At 36.0% G+C, this 16,880-nt stretch overlaps 1 protein-coding gene and 1 long non-coding RNA gene across 2 annotated transcripts in view; one reads left to right on the top strand and one right to left on the bottom strand.

The window, feature by feature from the left end:
- The window catches only part of DIAPH3 (diaphanous related formin 3), a 497,180-nt gene that overhangs the window by 119,753 nt on the left and 360,547 nt on the right, over positions 1–16,880 (top strand). Inside the window, exon 5 of the mRNA XM_082700281.1 lies at positions 4,749–4,879. Within this exon, the coding sequence (XP_082556407.1) occupies positions 4,749–4,879 (131 nt within the window). The remainder of the gene's footprint in view (positions 1–4,748; positions 4,880–16,880) is intronic.
- LOC309848555 overlaps positions 4,827–16,880 on the bottom strand; it is a 28,259-nt gene continuing 16,205 nt past the window's right edge. Inside the window, exons 2-3 of the long non-coding RNA XR_014303122.1 lie at positions 6,046–6,269; positions 4,827–4,912 (exon numbers count right to left, since the gene is read on the bottom strand). This is a non-coding gene — a long non-coding RNA (uncharacterized lncRNA). The remainder of the gene's footprint in view (positions 4,913–6,045; positions 6,270–16,880) is intronic.

Raw genomic sequence — 16,880 nt, 5'->3', positions numbered from 1 at the left:
TACCCCCACCCCCATTTCTCTGCCTACTTTTGATCTCTCTCTCTTTCTGTCAAATGAATGAATGAATGAATGAATGAATAAATAAATAAATAAAAACAAAGAAAACAAAACCACCTAGTTGTGCAATTGATGAGTCCACTATTCTGTATATATTTAAAGGGAACAGCCAAACTTTTGCTCAAAGTGGCGATACCATTTTACATTTCCTTCGGTAGTGTAGGTGAGTTTTAAGCGCTTTATATCCTCCCCATTCTTGGGGGTGTGCAGTGATATTCCGTTTGTGGGTTTTTTTTTTTGTTTTGTTTTGTTTTTTGTTTTTCTTTTTTAAATTTACCTTCTGGTTTTAAACTGAATTTCCCTGGTGACAAATATCTTGAACATTATTTAATGTCATTACTGGCCATTCATATATCTTCTTTGGGGGAAGTCTTTTGATCATTTTTTAATTGGGCTGTTTTATTTGTACTGAGTTGTAGGACTTCATTAAATGTTCTGAATACAAATTTTTATGCAATACATTTATTGTTGGGAGCGACAGTCTGCCATGGGCCCTGAGTATCCCTGTATATTTATTCTGGTTACCCCAAGAAGACAAGGCACAACTGCTCCTTACCCAAACCATTTCTCAGTGTGGGGTTTGCAGTGAGCTGTTGAGAGGTAGTTAGGTCTTCTTGTAGACAGTGAGCAGACTTGTTATTAGTCAGTGAAACACTGGGGAGTCCCCCAAGCTTAGTATCCTATAATGCAATGCACTCCATGTGCAGGCATCCGTCAGGGAGGCCTGTGATGCCCCTGTGGGACGTGGGGGATCGGAGAACCAGTAGACGCATAATAAAGTCCTTTGTCTCTAACCGAGGACTCCCGTGTTTTCTGCCATCTCTAACAAACCATAATGGGCTAACGTAGCTTGTTATGTAGAGTTAAGTCTCATTCTGCACACTTCTTAGTTTGTACTGCAGATATTTTCTCCTAGTCTGTGGTTTACTTTTCATGGTCTTAACGAAACTATCTTAAGAGTTGTTTGCAAAGCGGAAGGTTGAAATTTTGATGAAGTCTAATTTATCATTTTTATAGTTAATGCCATTTGTCCTAAGAAATCTTTGCCTTCCTGAAGGTACTGAAGATTGTCATCTATGTTTTCTTGTAGACATTAAATTTTACCTTGTAAATTTAGATCCAAGGTCTAGGTTCACTTCCTCTCATTTGGATGTCCAGTTCTTCCAGTACTATTTGTTGATGAGACTCTTGCCCCGTTGAATTTCATTAACACTGTTGTTGAAAGTCATTGACCACGTAGGAGCAAGTGTATTTCTGGAGTCTGTTCTATTGATACCATTCTAGCTTGATTACAGTAGCTTTATAGTAAGTCTTGAAATCAGGGGAAATCCCTCCAACTTTATTCTTCTAAATTATTCTATTTTAGGTTTCCTGCATTTCTGTATATATTTTGTTTATTTATTTCCATATAAATTTTAGAAGCTGCTTTTTAGTTTCTGCAAAACTTACTGATATTTCAATGGTGAATGCATCGAATATATAGATTGTTCTTCAGAAAATGCATTTCTCAACAATGTCTTTAAAATAGCAAGTCTTCTGTTGACATGTCATGAACCTGGCATACCATCATTTATTTAGGTTACCTTTAATACTTCCTCACAATGTTTTGTACTTCTTAGAATATAAGTATTTCTCTTCTTTTTTTAGAAATTTTCCTGAGTATTTTGTGAGGGCTCTTTTGATGCTACTAAAAATGAGAAGTAGTAAAATTTTATTTCCCCAATGTGAGTAGTATTTAGAAATAAAATTAGTTTGAGCTTTTATTCTGTGATCTTGCTAAATTCATGTAGACGATTTCATTTGCAAATAGGCAGTTTTACTACTTCTTTTCTAAACTGTCTATTGTCATTGCCTTACCACACTAGCTAGTATCTCCAGTATAATACTGAATCGAATGGTAAGAGCCAAGATGTTTCTTGTGTTCTTGCTTTTAGGGGAACCAAAGTGTTGTTTTAACCAACATGGGAATTATAGTAGCTGGAAGATTTTATGAATGGGGGTATATGATGTTCTATTTTGTATCATGAAACAAACTAAAGAATTATTAAGTTCAGTTATCCAACAATCTCTGAATCTCCTAGAACTTCCATTTCATGGAATTGACCTCTATTGGCTCGACTGAGTTTACCTTTAACTATAGTCAGATGGTGGAAGAGTACAAATTCTAATGTTTAAAGATGACTAAGTCATTACCTTTCATAATAGAAGTCAAAGGTAATACTGAAAACTTACAAGTTTAAAGAGAACAGAGTGAACATCTGATTTAGACATTAAGTAGCTATCAGAAGAAAGTTAAGGGAATGAAATTGATTGTCTCTGAAAGATAGGGTTAAGTGGTGGGGCAGGAGACTGCTTTTTTTTATCTTATTTCATTTTTTCAAATTCATTTACTGCTTTTTATTCTTACGTTTGAAAAGTATTGATGAGATGGTCTTACCCATTTATTATTGAAGGGAACCGAGTTGATCACATCAGTTTTGGTTTGTTTTGAAGCCCTCTCCCCTCCATCATCATTATTTCAATGATAAATTCAGAGTACTGAATCAAATACTATAACTATCAAGTACTCCAAAAAGATCATCTGGTTTAACTTCTGTTGGCATACATTTGGATTAAAAATATTGGCCTGATAGTATGCACATGAAGCTTGAAAAATTAAGATACCAAGAAATTATGCTAAGCAACCTACATGCCCAATGATACTGGTCTAAATTAGGTAAGTAATTAAGTATGTTAATAGTCTCTAGGCAGGAAAAAAAATTTCATTGAAGATGCTAGGATGTGTTTATGAAACATGACTAAAAATAAAAGTAGTCTACAGAACAGTGTGTGTGCTATAATATTTTTGAAAGTAAAGTACAGGTATTTATGAATGTATATGAGATATTATGTACATATTCTTATATGAGGAAAAAAAACACCTCAATACCAAATATTCATTTTGGGGCTTTTTTGTTTTCCAGATTTTCTGTGTTGGTCATGTAATACATAATTTAAAGCAGGAAAAGATGCTGATAAACACTATGTCAGGACAAGTTAAATATATTCTCTCTAATGATACATAATGTAATCACTGATTTTATTTTTAAAAAGTACTTATTTTCACCATTTCAGTTCCGCTTTCCACTTTATTTTCTTTATTCTGAGCTTTGCTTATAATTGTCTTTAGTAAATTACCACATTGCTATTGATGAAAACCATCAGTCTTTCCTATGCCAATTTGTTTTGCATTATTGGGAAAGTTTCCTTGGACAATATTATGGCAAATTAATAATAAGAAAGAAAAATAAAAAAAAAATCCATCTAATTTCCTGCCATCCCTACTAACCTGCTTTTGAACATGTATTAATTCCTTCCCTTTGGATGTATAATCTGTAATTTACATAGGTACAATTCCGGACTTGACTGTTTGTTCATCATGCTCATCATTTTCCATCTGGACTGTCTTTGTGTCTTCTTAACGGGTCCTCTAATGCTACTGATCTGAGAATAAAAGTCAAAGTTCCTTTGGTGGTCTGTGAGGTTGCAGTCCCTTCCATCATAGCTTTTCAGTTACCAGTATGCTTACTTCTCTCTCCCTTCATATCTTTAATCTAATATTCAAGTTTGAGGCCTTCAGATTTTTCTGTGAGTCTTTCTGTGAGCACACCATTTGAAATTGCCAACCACCTCCTGGGCTCCTTAATCCTCTTCTCTGCTTTTGTTTTTCTGGAGCACTTTCTACTAGCCATAAAACAACTATTTTAACTGCTTATTTTTTTTATTGTCTGCCTGGGTTTCTTCTCCATTGAGAAGAAAGCTCCATGCATCTAGGGATTTTTATCCCCTGTTTACTATTTTCTGTGTAATGCTTAGAACAATGTCTGGCACTTAGTAAGTATTGAATATTGCCTGATGAGTGAACTCCAACTCTTACAATCTGCCAGAGTTAGCCTTCCAATACTGCCCTGGATAATCTAATTGGAGAGCGGTGCTCTGTCTCTCCATGATCTGGCCGCTAGCTTCATTCTGTTGTAAGTGCTTCTGTTTTTTTTTTTTGTGGTCCTACATATGTGCCATGTGTTAGTCTGGAAGGAGTTCCTAATTCTTAGTCTTCTTAACTGATTTCCTTCTCTGTGTTACTCAAGCTTCCCTCCACCAAATTAGGGCTTTGCCTCATGGCTCTGAGTGCCTTGGTACCCCATTATGGGAATTAGACTGTACTGAAAAGTATTATTCACTTGCTTGCATATCTCTTTCCAGACTTAGGTTTTGATAATCTCTGTGTTTACTGTGCTTAGAACTGGGCACCTGATGGTAGTTGAGTCAATTAATGACTTACCACCATTTTTGGTGGTGCTCAGAATACTAATTTTAATAGGGTGGTTCCTGTATTGATGTTTGCTTTTTATTTTGCATGGGCCTAAAATGGATGACTATATTTTCAGATATTTTTGTGGTAAGTACTATCACTCTTTTCCATGACATTCGGGATTTGAAAAAGTCCTTTAAATTTGCAGATCTTTTGGTGTTTTTATCTTCTGTGAGTATCTTGGATTACGCTCTATATTTGTGGGCAGAAGGAATCATTCCCTCAAAATAAGACAGCTCAGGGTAGCCGTGTGCGGCTGCTAATATGAAAGGTTGGATTAATGTAATTGATACTACTTTAATGAAGATCGATTTATTTATTTATTTGTTTTAATTTACAGGGAAGTCTTAAGAGTCGGCGACAGATCTCACCTCAGGAATTCATCCATGAACTGAAAATGGGGTATGCAGATGAGAGACTTGTCACGTGCCTGGAGTCCCTCCGCGTGTCTTTGACTAGTAATCCTGTGAGGTAATTTATCTGTCTGAACGTCATCAGGGCATGCTAGTAAATGAAACAGATGTCATTAATCTGTTATTTTTATTTAATACTTTCTTCATAGCACCTGTAAATAAGAGGTATATATATCAACGATGTCTCAAGGTAAAAAATGAATAGGTAATGTTTATATGGATGATGAAATACAGTGTCAGTAGGACTTTTTGTATTTATTACCAAGTGATAAATAGCCTATGAACTTTAAACAAAAACTTTTATTTATTTATTTTTAATTTTTTTAAAAAAAGTGGGGTGCCTTCTTGGCTCAGTGGGTTAAGCATTGACTCGTGATTTCTGCTCAGGTCAAGATCTCATGGGTTGTCAGCTCGAACCTCACATTGGGCTCCGCGCTTAGCGGTTAGTCTGCTTGAGATATTCTCTCCCCTTCTCCCTTTGTTGCTCCCCCCACTCATGTGCATGCTCTTTCTCTTCCCGAAAATAAGTCCTAATTTTTTTTTTAATTTGTAGTGTTTTTTAAATGAGAACAATCATGATTAGAAACTGAGTTTCACTCTGAATTTGGGTATTATATATTCACTGGCTGAAATTTTGTTTGACATAGAAATACCATTAATTAACTTTTCCTTTATTGGAAATAATATCTTTATAGGAGTACATAGGTTAATATTGCCAGATTTAGCAAGTAAAAATAGAAGATGCCCAGTAAACTCTGAATTTCAAACATACTAACACTAAAAATTTTTGTTGTTTATCTGAAATCCAAGTTTAATTAGGTGTCCTGGATCTGGCAACACTAAGACAGGTGTCTCTGTAAATCAGGTTTTAGACTTTTAAGCTCAGAATACTTTTGAAAAACTTCAAGCAGAAATTGTTTAAAAAAAAAGTCTGAGCAGTCACAAAATTAGGATTTAGAGCTGTAAGGGTCTAAGGTAGATAAGTTTTGGCTGCTTCTGTGTAATAAATGAATGGTTGTTTCTGTATGAGAATGTATCTGTTTTATATATATAACAGATATATATATATTCATTCTTAGGGCTAGAATGACTGTGGAAGGTAATATATAATAGAATCTCTTTGATATCCTCTCTGATTAGTACTTTACTGGACACTTCTGAAGTTTGGCTACAGTATGAAAAAAATCCTTGGCAGTATGACTATTTAAAACAAAAAGACCCTACCTGCTGAGACATGAAAGTGTGTGAGGTTTAACTGAGGTGTATGAAGAGAGAACAAAGTATAGTTCAGTATATTTCAATTGTATTTTTGCTTTTCCATATTTTCTCACTTCCAGACTCTTCTTTAGATGGAAACATGATGGGGAAGAGGCCAGGAACTTCGTATATCTTATTTATTTCTCTTTACCAGGCACTGTGCACAGCACATATAAGTCCTTAGGGAAGACCTGTCAATTGAAACATGAAGTTTAATTTTAGTCTCCTTTTGTTTCACCTTGGCTGTTGTTAGAGACTAGGTTGAATTGAGATTTTTTGTTTTAAGATTTTATTTATTTGTCAGAGAGAGAGAGAGCACAAGCAAGCAGAGTGGCAGGCAGAGGTGGAGAGAGAATCAGGCTCTGCAAGGAGGAGCAAGGAGCAAGGAGCCCGTTGCGGGACTCGATCCCAGGACCCTGGAATCATGACCTGGGCTGAAGGCAGCAGCTTAACTGACTGAGCCACCCAGGCATACCTGAATTGAGATTTTGACAGGTATAATCATACATGAAGAGCTCTGGTTTCATATGTACCTGTTTTAATATATTAATTTAAAAAATAATTATTGAGTAACTGATACTTACCAAGCATTGTCTAAGATGAAGGGGTTGGGTAAATAGCAAAGCAGATCTAGACCCAGTTCTTAAGGAGTTTAAATGTAGGAAGAGGGTGTTTTGGGGTTGATTGGGAGATGCACTATTGTTTTAGTTTATCTGGCAGCCATTGAGCAATGGATTTATGCATGGCTTTTCAATTTAATTAGAAGTAGACCCTTCGGGGGGTGCCTGGGTGGCTCAGTGGGTTAAGCCTCTGCCTTCGGCTCAGGTCATGATCTCAGGGTCCTGGGATCAAGCCCCACATCTGGCTCTCTGTTCAGTGGGGAGCCTGCTTCCCACTCTCTCTCTGCCTGCCTCTCTGCCTACTTGTGATCTCTTTCTCCCTGTCAAATAAATCAATAAAATCTTAAAAAAAAAAAAGAGTATACTCTTCCTTTTACCTTCATAATTTGATTAGATGAAAATGGTAGCAAAAGAAAAACTGAGAGGTTTTAATGTATGAATTTATGTGTATTCCAGTGGATACAATTATATATGATTTCACCTTAAACTACTGGAAAATAATGCTATGTCTCTTTCACTTGAATCTTACTTTAAAAAAAATTATAGTATTATTTTTCTAAGAAAGACCAATTCTAGAATGTATTATCAGCAATCCACAGACTGTGCATGTTTTCTATAAAAGTCTTTAATTGGAAATGATAGAAATCTTACCATTAGAGATGTTTTCCTGAAATTGTGGCACATGAGAAGAGGCTCAAGAGTATCTCTGTGTGTGGTTCTCCAGGTTGAGGAATGACTCATTTCGATGTGTAAAAGTTGAAGTTATGCCTATGTTCAAAGTTTTGGACATGGCTCTTAGTTTTATGTCTGCTATCGTTAAGTCAGTTTTTCGTATTTTCTTATTTTTTAAATATATACTGTGTGACTCAGTTTCAAGAGAAAAAGACTTTTTGTCACTTTTTGAGATCATTGTTAGAACTGTAGTATTGAGTAAATCAGCGTTAAAATTCTTCAGTGTCTGTGACTAGAATTAAGAGGGAAATATGTGAACTGATGAATGATGATTCTGCAACACTGGTTTGGGATTGGGTTTTATTTTTTATTTTTTTTTTAAAGATTTTATTTATTTATCAGAGAGAGAGAGAGGGGGAGAGAGGGAGCACAGGCAGACAGAATGGCAGGCAGAGGCAGAGGGAGAAGTAGGCTCCCTGCTGAGCAAGGAGCCCGATGTGGGACTCGATCCCAGGACGCTGGGATCATGACCTGAGCCGAAGGCAGCTGCTTAACCAACTGAGCCACCCAGGTGTCCCTGGGATTGGGTTTTATTAAATAAAAAATCAAGTAACAAGAAGGAAATCTCTGTCTACCCTACCCCCACCCAGATATGCAATACTTTTAGAGCCATTTATCTGCTTCTGCAACACCGCTTACCAATTATGCGCCACATCAGCCTTTGACCATCCAGACAGTGAATTGTATGAAAACCAGCACGTTAAATACTGTGTTATTTGTCACCATTAATGAAGTGTTGATTTGAAGATCACAAAATTCTTCTGTTTTGAAGTTTTATTGATTATTCAATATACTTGGTGACAGTTTTAAACTAAAAGACATAGTTGCTTTACTTTTGGAATACAAGAAAAGACCAACTTCAAATTGTCAATTATAACTTTGAGTGGATCTTGACATAGGCAATAATTATGTTCGAGCTATCGAACACTTTGAGGTGGAAACATAAAAGAGTAGACACTAACATTATTATGATTGATTTCTAGCATTGTAGTCCATAGTCATCTATGTATATAGCAAATTAGTTATAGAATACATCTTCATTTTCTCAATTTGATGTAGCTGTCAAGGGCATGATTTCTGTCTCTGAAAAATCCAGTCTATCAGGTCCTATGTTTTGTGATCTTAGGCATTATTTTCCATTTTTGTTTTGTTTTGTTTTGTTTTTTAAGTATATGTGCTGCTGAAGTGAGCACTTATATTCCTTTACTTATGGTTAACCTGTGCGTTTTGAAGTTTACAAGACCTATTTTCTTGCTAACGTCTTTTAAATTTCTAAGGAGGTTTTGGAACTAGTTCTGATGAAGTGAATAACTAAGCTCAAAAAAATCACTTTGGAAAAATGTGCAGTTGGGGCGCCTGGGTGGCTCAGTGGTTTAAGCCACTGCCTTCAGCTTGGGTCATGATCTCAGTGTCCTGGGATCGAACCCCACATTGGGCTTTCTGCTCAGCAGGGAGCCTGCTTCCTCCTCTCTCTCTGCCTGCCTCTCTGCCTGCTTGTGATCTCTCTCTGTCAAATAAATAAATAAAATCTTAAAAAAAAAAATGTGCAGTAAAATGTTTACTGCCAAGCAAGTGAGCAGACTTTGTGTGTCATTATTCCACTTGACCAGTGTCATGTTTGGAATCTAATTTTTCTCCATTTCTGGGCTTAAACACAAAACTGGTGGAATAAGTTAATTTTGGAATTGACATACTTTGTGCCATGGTCCACACATGTGAGGAGACAAACAGGTAAGTTTGTGGCAAACAATGAGATGAATGTACTCATTGGTATCAATGTGATCTGGAGAAAAAAGTCAAGACCAATATTTTGAAATTACCAATACTTATTAAAAATCTTATTTTTTAAAATGGTAAACATATAAAAAAGGTTTCATCATTGGAGTAAAACAAGTACCCACTTGCCTACCAATGAGGGCAAGCTAGAAATACTGCTTGTAAGTCTGAATTTCCCATGCATCCCTGCTAAACTTTATGTCCCCTTCTTCCACTGTGCTGTGGTTAGCACTGTTTTTAATTTCGGGCTTATCTTTTCTTTCTTTTCATTATCATTTCACCATATATGTCTAATTCATCTATGTATGATTTGGTGTTTTATCTTTTTGAACTTCGTGTCAATTGCAACATCTTCCATACATTCTTCTGGGGCTTTTTCCCAGTTTCTTAGATTTATATATGTTGATGTGTGCAACCGCTCTCATCATCACAATTCGTACTGTTCTTTACATTTATTATTATTTTTTTAAATGTTTTAGGCATAGCTATTGTAAATAGCATGCAAATGCTTTTTTAAACAATTCTGATAGTCTTTATCAGGCAAATGCTTTTTAAAATAATTCTGATGGTCTTTGTCTTTTTAACCACTATAAAAATATATTGGAACCTATATCTGATATTTCATTCTGAATTTTCACTTAGTTTACACTTCTTTTACCATGTTTGTCTCCCTTTCCACACCTCCTGTTCTGCTCTTTGTTCCTTTTCTGTATCCTTTCTCTTCATCCATAAATTCTTTTGGATAGATTTTTAATTTCTCATGTCATTTTTTCCTTACTTTCTAATTTGGAAGACCTATTGCCTTTCTGATCATAGAAAAGAAAGTTAACTTGTACATACTCAAAAAGAAATTTAATATGCATGTACACAAAAGGGACAAAAATCAGCAGTATCCCTTATTTTGGACCTAAGAATAACACAATCACCCTCAGTTAATTTGCGTGCTTGTTTTATGTGATATTTTAATTGTATATTTTCCTTTTAATATCACAGATTAGCCATTGTTATTGAGTTAAACAACAGATATGTGTATATGTATACATGTTTATACATGCATATAATCATTCCTTTTTAGGTCTTGTGCTTTTGTCTCTGATGATTTTACTCTTGCTTCAAGTATATGAGTAGGTTCCCTTGGGGAAAGTCTTTTGATGGTAAATTTTTTGTCAGAAAGTGAATATTTGCCGCTACTTTAAAAAAAATTATGTTTTTAAATTTAAATTCAGTTAACATATAGTATGTTATTAGTTTGAGAGGTAGAATTCATTGATTCATCAGCTGTTTATAACACCCAGTGCTCATTACACCATGTCCCCTCCTTAATATCCATCACCCAGTTACCCCATCCCCTCCAGCAACCCTTAGTTTGTTTCCTATAATTAAGAGTCTCTTATGGTTTTTCTCCCTCTCTGGTTTTAATCTTGTTTTTGTTTTTTTTTTTTTCTTCCCTCCTCCACTATGACCCTCTGTTTTGTTTCTTAAATTCCACATTTCTATGAGATCTTAAGATCTTATGATAATTGTCTTTCTCTGGTTTATTTCGCTTCCTATAATACCCTCTAGTTCCATCCATGTCATTGCAAATGACAAAATTTCATTTTTGATGGTTGAGTTCTATTTCACTACACACACACACACACACACACACACACACCCCACATCTCCTTTATCCGCTCATCTGCTAATTGACATCGGGCTTTTTTCAAAGTTTGGCTATTATGGACGTTGCTGCTATAAACACTGGGGTGCAGGTACCCCTTCAGATCACTACATTTGTTAGATTTCTACTTTAATACAAGGAGAAAAGGCATTAAATTTATGTGCCCCAAATCCAAATTTCTCAGAAGGGTATAAAAAGAAAAGTAAAAGCCTTCCTCCTTTCTGTCATTTGATTTTTGGATCTGCTGGTCAGAGGTGAAATCCTGTTAAGTTTCTTGTGTGTTTTTGCTCCAGATTTTTTAAGTGCATATGTTAATATATTAATATTCTCATTTTACTTTACCTTACTCTTGCATACTTTATTTTATTATTTTTTTTAAGATGAACCCTTGAAGTTGCAGTTTTATTGCTTTGCAGGATATCAGTCTTGTAGTTAAATTGGCATTCTTCTATCTATTAAGTCACCTTAAATTCTTAGATTTTTCTAGTTCTTTCTGAATCAGGGTCATCATCTTGCTGTTCCTTCATTAATGTGGTAAATGAATATTTGACATTGCTTACTTTATCTGGGTGAAGTGATGTTTATCTTTTTGAAAATCATGGATTGACGTTAGAGGTTTGTGGAATGTGATAATATTCCTCAAAATTACCCTAGAAATTCATGGAGGGAGTGAATGGGTTTCCTCCATCCTCTGCCCATCCCTGGGTTGGGGGAAGGGACAATGCATATGAAAGGTAGGGTGTTCCTTGAGTGAAGAAGACCTAGTGTCCCTCCTTGATTGTCACTGCCAGTCCTCCAGGCCTTCATCTTTCTCCCCTGCTCTTCATCTGTGGATCTAAATGTTGATGTGTAGGCTGAGGTGGGAGAGAGGGGGTTGTAGGTTCTAAAGAGCACTCAAACCAAAGCATGGACAAGTCAAACCTTTTTCTTATCAAGATGGACCTCTTCTCAAAGCTTAATTTTACTGCATTTATGATCCTAGAGGAGTCTCTGTGGCTTTTGTCAGCCTTACCAAAGATGTTTTCCTAGAAAGGAGATGGAGTGGAAATAGGATGAGACTATGCACATGCATGTGTGTATCTGGGTACAGTGTATATGCTGTCAGAGTCCTAACAGGAAGACAGACACCAGAGAGCACGCTGTAAGGTTTTGTTTTGTTTTGTTTTGTTTTGTTTTTTTCCTTTTAAAGTTAACACCAGAAATTGGTTAAATAACTGATGGAGAGACAGAGGAACCAAATAGGAAACAGTGAGGCCCACGATTAGCGGCAGCAGGAATCTGCTCCCCTCCTGTGCTAGAGGGTGAGAAAGAGAACTCTGTTCTGGAAGGTAATGGGCTGGTGTCAAGTGGCAGAAACTGCATTCATGAGGAAGATGCAGCTGTTGCCAGAGAAACCTCCTGGGCAGAGAGAGAGGGAGAGAGCATTACCCTTGTTTCTCCCTTCTTCCCACTGCTCAAACCTAGCAGGGATCAGATGATCACAAACCATGGGAGCTGAAGACTGCGGAGTCAGCCCCTTTGAAGCTAGAACAGAGCTGCAGAAGGGGATGAGGGGAAGCGAGGACAGGGGTCAAGCATCTGTACGTTACTTAGCGCGACACAGTAAATGTTGAATTCTTATTTCTTCCAGTTTTTAGTTTTGTTGGATATTTAGGTTCTTTGTCTTAATACTAGGAGCTATAAATAAGTGTTCTCATAATATGCTACAGGACTTGAGTCTGGTCATTAACTTTCTAAGAATACAAAGGACTATCTTGCTCTGAATTTCTTGAATTAGCTGAATTTCCTGAAACTGTCTTGATTTGAAGGCGACTCGTGCTCAGCTCCTACATTGCCTTCAGTACTTTTTCAGTATCTCACTTTTGTTTCGCCTCACAAAGATCTTCTTTTTCTATTTATGACTCATCCCTTGATTCCATTAAAAAAAAAAAAAAAGAAAACCTTCTACTTTTTTTCTTTTTTAAAACCTTCTACTGTTTATTTCATTTTCTCTAACAGCTGTCCTGTTGCACACATACACACGCATATGACTGGTTTTGTGCAGGTGCTGATAGACCTGGTTGTTGCTCTTGAGTTCCAAATATGTTAAAGCAGATAGAGAAGTAAGGTTAGGAATAACCTCTGTACCGATAAAAGACTAAGTTGCAGAGCACAACTGGGACTTCTGAAGGTGAAGTGTAGTTAATCTCATCAAATCAAACTTGTCCACGTTGTCATGAGTGGAAAGAGCAGACGACTGGACTGTAGCTCACAGTCAGGATCCCTTCCCCACTTTCACCAGTTGTAGAAATCAGTCCTTCTGGGTAGTGGTGGTGGGGGGGAAAATCTTCCCATAATGAGCTGGAGGAAGTGACTGGAAGTAATCCTGATGTTTTCTTCTGGGGAACATAGTAGAAGGCCTCTGCCTTTGTAGAAATGAGAGGAAGAGAATAGTAAATGTTCTCAGTAATGATAACACTCCAGCTGATTTTTATTCCCCTGATATGTTTTAGAGTTTTAAAGTAAGACATGAGCTATACATTTTTTTATTTTCAAAGCCTTAGAAAAAAGTTTGAGAATTAACAATGCACAGATGTATGGTGGTATTAATAGTGATAATTTCTGGAGTGGACAAGAGTAAGGTTTTCCTTCATGATCTACGTTCTTAGATTTCTTCCTTCCTTCCTTTTTTGTCTTCTTTCCTCTCACTAGTGATATCAGAGAGGTAAGTCATTCATATGGTTCTGTTTTCCTTCCTGTGTTGTTTTAGTAAGGTAACTGCTCGTTGGTTGTGGCATTTAAACTGATTAAGTGTGTGTGTGTGTGGGCGGGGGGTGGGGGAGTGGGGGGTGGAGATCCAAAACATTTCAAGTGCTCAAGAGGCACGTGTGGCTAGTGGCTAACAAATTGAACAGCACCTATATAAACCATCTATATCACTGTAAAAATATTCTATTAGACATTGCCGCTTAAACACCTTGGTTCCTGTGTGTAACTGCTTTCTTCTTTCACCTAAGTACTGCATGATGATTCTATCCCCAGAGTTAAGTTCGGAATTATGGGAATATATAAAATAATTGAAGTCTGGAAGATTAAAGGATTTTTAAAACCTCTAAGGATGAGTGAGCATTTATATCAAGGGTCCTGAAAGAAGAAATGAGTGATCTCAGAGAGACTCCCTTCAGTGGAGAGTGCTGTCTTGAAAGGATAAGGCAAAGGGAATGGGCTTCATACCAGCTATTAAGGGATAGAAATGGAGAGGTGAGGTGTGTCTGACAGACAGTCCAAAAGCTATGGTCCATGACAGACTTCAGTGTGGCTGGCTGTAGCCTGGATGAGGGAATCAGCAATATGGCACTCCATAGAAATCATGGAAACGTCGTCTTTGGTAGGTTAGAAATATTAGTTGGAAGCATATTTATTTTACAGGAATTTTCTGAGGAAGATACACTTTTATCTCTTCAAAGTAGTTTTTCTAGGTTGTTTCCAATAAAAATTCATAAAGTTTAGGTAAGTTGTTAATATTCTTTATTCTTGAGACCGTACCATATATCTTAGGATGTGCTTTGTATTATTTATGTCTAAATTAACATTCAGGATCCGTAACTTTTATGACCCTTAATATTGCTTATTAGAGAAATATTTTTTGGAAGTGCCCTCTAATTTTAGGTCATTTTGCAGTCCTTTCCAAAGTGTTTTAGAAGAATGACATATTAATGAAAAATGCCCTGAAAGAAAATATTAATGTTTATAAATGAGTACTAACCTGATATTTTAAAGGGCATGCCAATACATTCCAGTGCTTTCACACTTCTACCAGAACTGGTGTAATTTCTTTGAGAGACCTTCCAGAAGACTGAATGTTCCACCTAAGTAGGAGTCTTTCTTTTTTGCTTATTGTCATTCAGACTATAGCTTGGTTTTGGCTTGTAGATATATTAAAATGTGTTATCATTATTCGGTTTCAAAGTTAACTCTATCTGTGTCTGAAAAGCTTTGACTTTGCATGCAAGGTTAACAGTAAAAGTTCAGTACACTGAAAATATAGTAATTGCTTTTAACTGAGAAATACACGTTTTCTGTACATGGTGACTAAGAGCTGTGTAGCTCAATTTATACTTGACCTGAAAGGTCCTAGAATTGTAAAATCCTCCCAATCTACTTTATAATATAAATATCTCCTAGTCTATTTAAAATAAAATATAAATTGCCATTTGAATAGCTAAGGTTAATTTTTAAAAAGAATTCTATTCAAATGTAAAGTCAGTCACAATTAACATAGGGTCTCAAACCTCTTTTAAAATACAGTAGTTTGATATTCCGCATAAAAGAAGGAGTATGTGACTGAAAACTAATTATTCAAAAAGACTAGATTACTGTTTAAAAGACAACAAAAGAATAGAGTGTGAAACTTATATAGTTACTTCTGACCATAGAGGTGAAATTCAAGAAACTTTACTTTTCAGTGATAATTGTCTGTGTCCTCAGAGAATGTAAGCCTTCTATGTTCAACCTGTAAAAGTTATCAGTGTGATGTCACTTAATGAATACTTTGGTTCCTTGCAAAGATAGATACATTCAGTGGAAAAATTACTGAGCTAAAGACCCTAACACACCCTAGTTATTTAGAATCCTACATTCAAAGAATCTATATAGTTTTTTTATTTATACTCATTTTTCTGCCTTGTTTTGATGTTTTAAAAATATTGCTTGGTGTTGGGTACCCAGGTGGTTCATTTGGTTAAGCATCTGACCCTTGATCTCAGCCCTGGTCTTGATCTCAGGGTCCTGAGTTCAAGCCCTGTGTTGGGCCACATGCTGGGCCTTCTTTTAAAAAAAAAAAAAAAAAAAAAGTATTGCTTTGTGAGCTAAGTAAAAAATTAAAAATTCAGTTTTTGTCTTGGTAGTCCCTGTTGTCTCTATACAAAAAAAGTACTTAATGGCAGTTGACCTTTGAGCAACATAGGTTTGAATTGTGTGTGTCCATTTATACACAGCTATTTTCTCTTAGAATTTCCCAACATTTTCTATAGCTTTCTTTATTGTAAGAATACAGTATATAACACATGTATAATATATGTTAATTGACTGGTTATGTTATAGGTAAGACTTCTGGTCAACAGTAGGTTATTAGTAGCTAAAATTTGGGGGAGTCAAAAGTTTATACATAGATTTTCCATTGTGCTGGGGGAATTAGCACCCCTAACACAGCCACGTTGTTCAAGGATCAGCTTTACATATAAGACCTTAATACAGAGGTAGGTGAAATAATTTTGGCATTAGAAGGAAGTTTTAATTTTTGTGATTCAGAAAATCTTGTGAAATAAAATTCAACTTTATCATCCATATTGGTCATGGATTGCTAGGTCTTTTGTTATGGGGTAATCAATATATATGAGAAAGAAATAGGTGTAGTTTTCATATGTTAAACATCTTTCATATGTTGAAATTCATAAAAGTTAAAACATGACGGTTAGACCTACTGAGGTCACTTTGAGTGCCTATGTGGAGCTAGAGAAAGTAAGATCATTTGAGCAGAAGTCCAATAGAACTTTGTCCAGGAAATGTTCTTTGTGCTTTCAGTACTCAAATCATGTGACCAGTCAGCACTTGAATGGTGCTTAATATGACTTAGGAATGGAATTTATACTTAAATCCACATGTCACTGGGGGCTTCCCTTTTGGACGATAGTTTTATAGATGAGAAACTCATGTGATATTCTTGGTGCGCTTGTTTTGAGCCTTTGCATTCTTGAGTCTCTCTAAGTATGGGGGCTCTCTATACCATGCTGTGGATTTCTGAGGTGGCACACATAGTACTATGTTGTTGTGGAACTGTAATATGGAACTTTATATTAGGGTGTTGGTTAAATGGAGTTGAATAGAAAAGAGAACAGAGAAATTAAAGCATGAAATAAAATGCATGAGGTGATATACTGCTCATTTTTCAGAACAGGGCATCAAGTATTTTGAGTGCCTTACACACTTCTCTGTTGGAAAACTAGTAGAGGTACAAGAGCTTCGCCCTGTCTTCA

Source organism: Mustela nivalis (assembly GCF_964662115.1).
Source record: "Mustela nivalis genome assembly, chromosome: 15".
In the NCBI taxonomy this organism is placed as follows: Eukaryota; Metazoa; Chordata; class Mammalia; order Carnivora; family Mustelidae; genus Mustela; species Mustela nivalis.
This window is presented reverse-complemented; position numbering and strand designations above follow the sequence as displayed.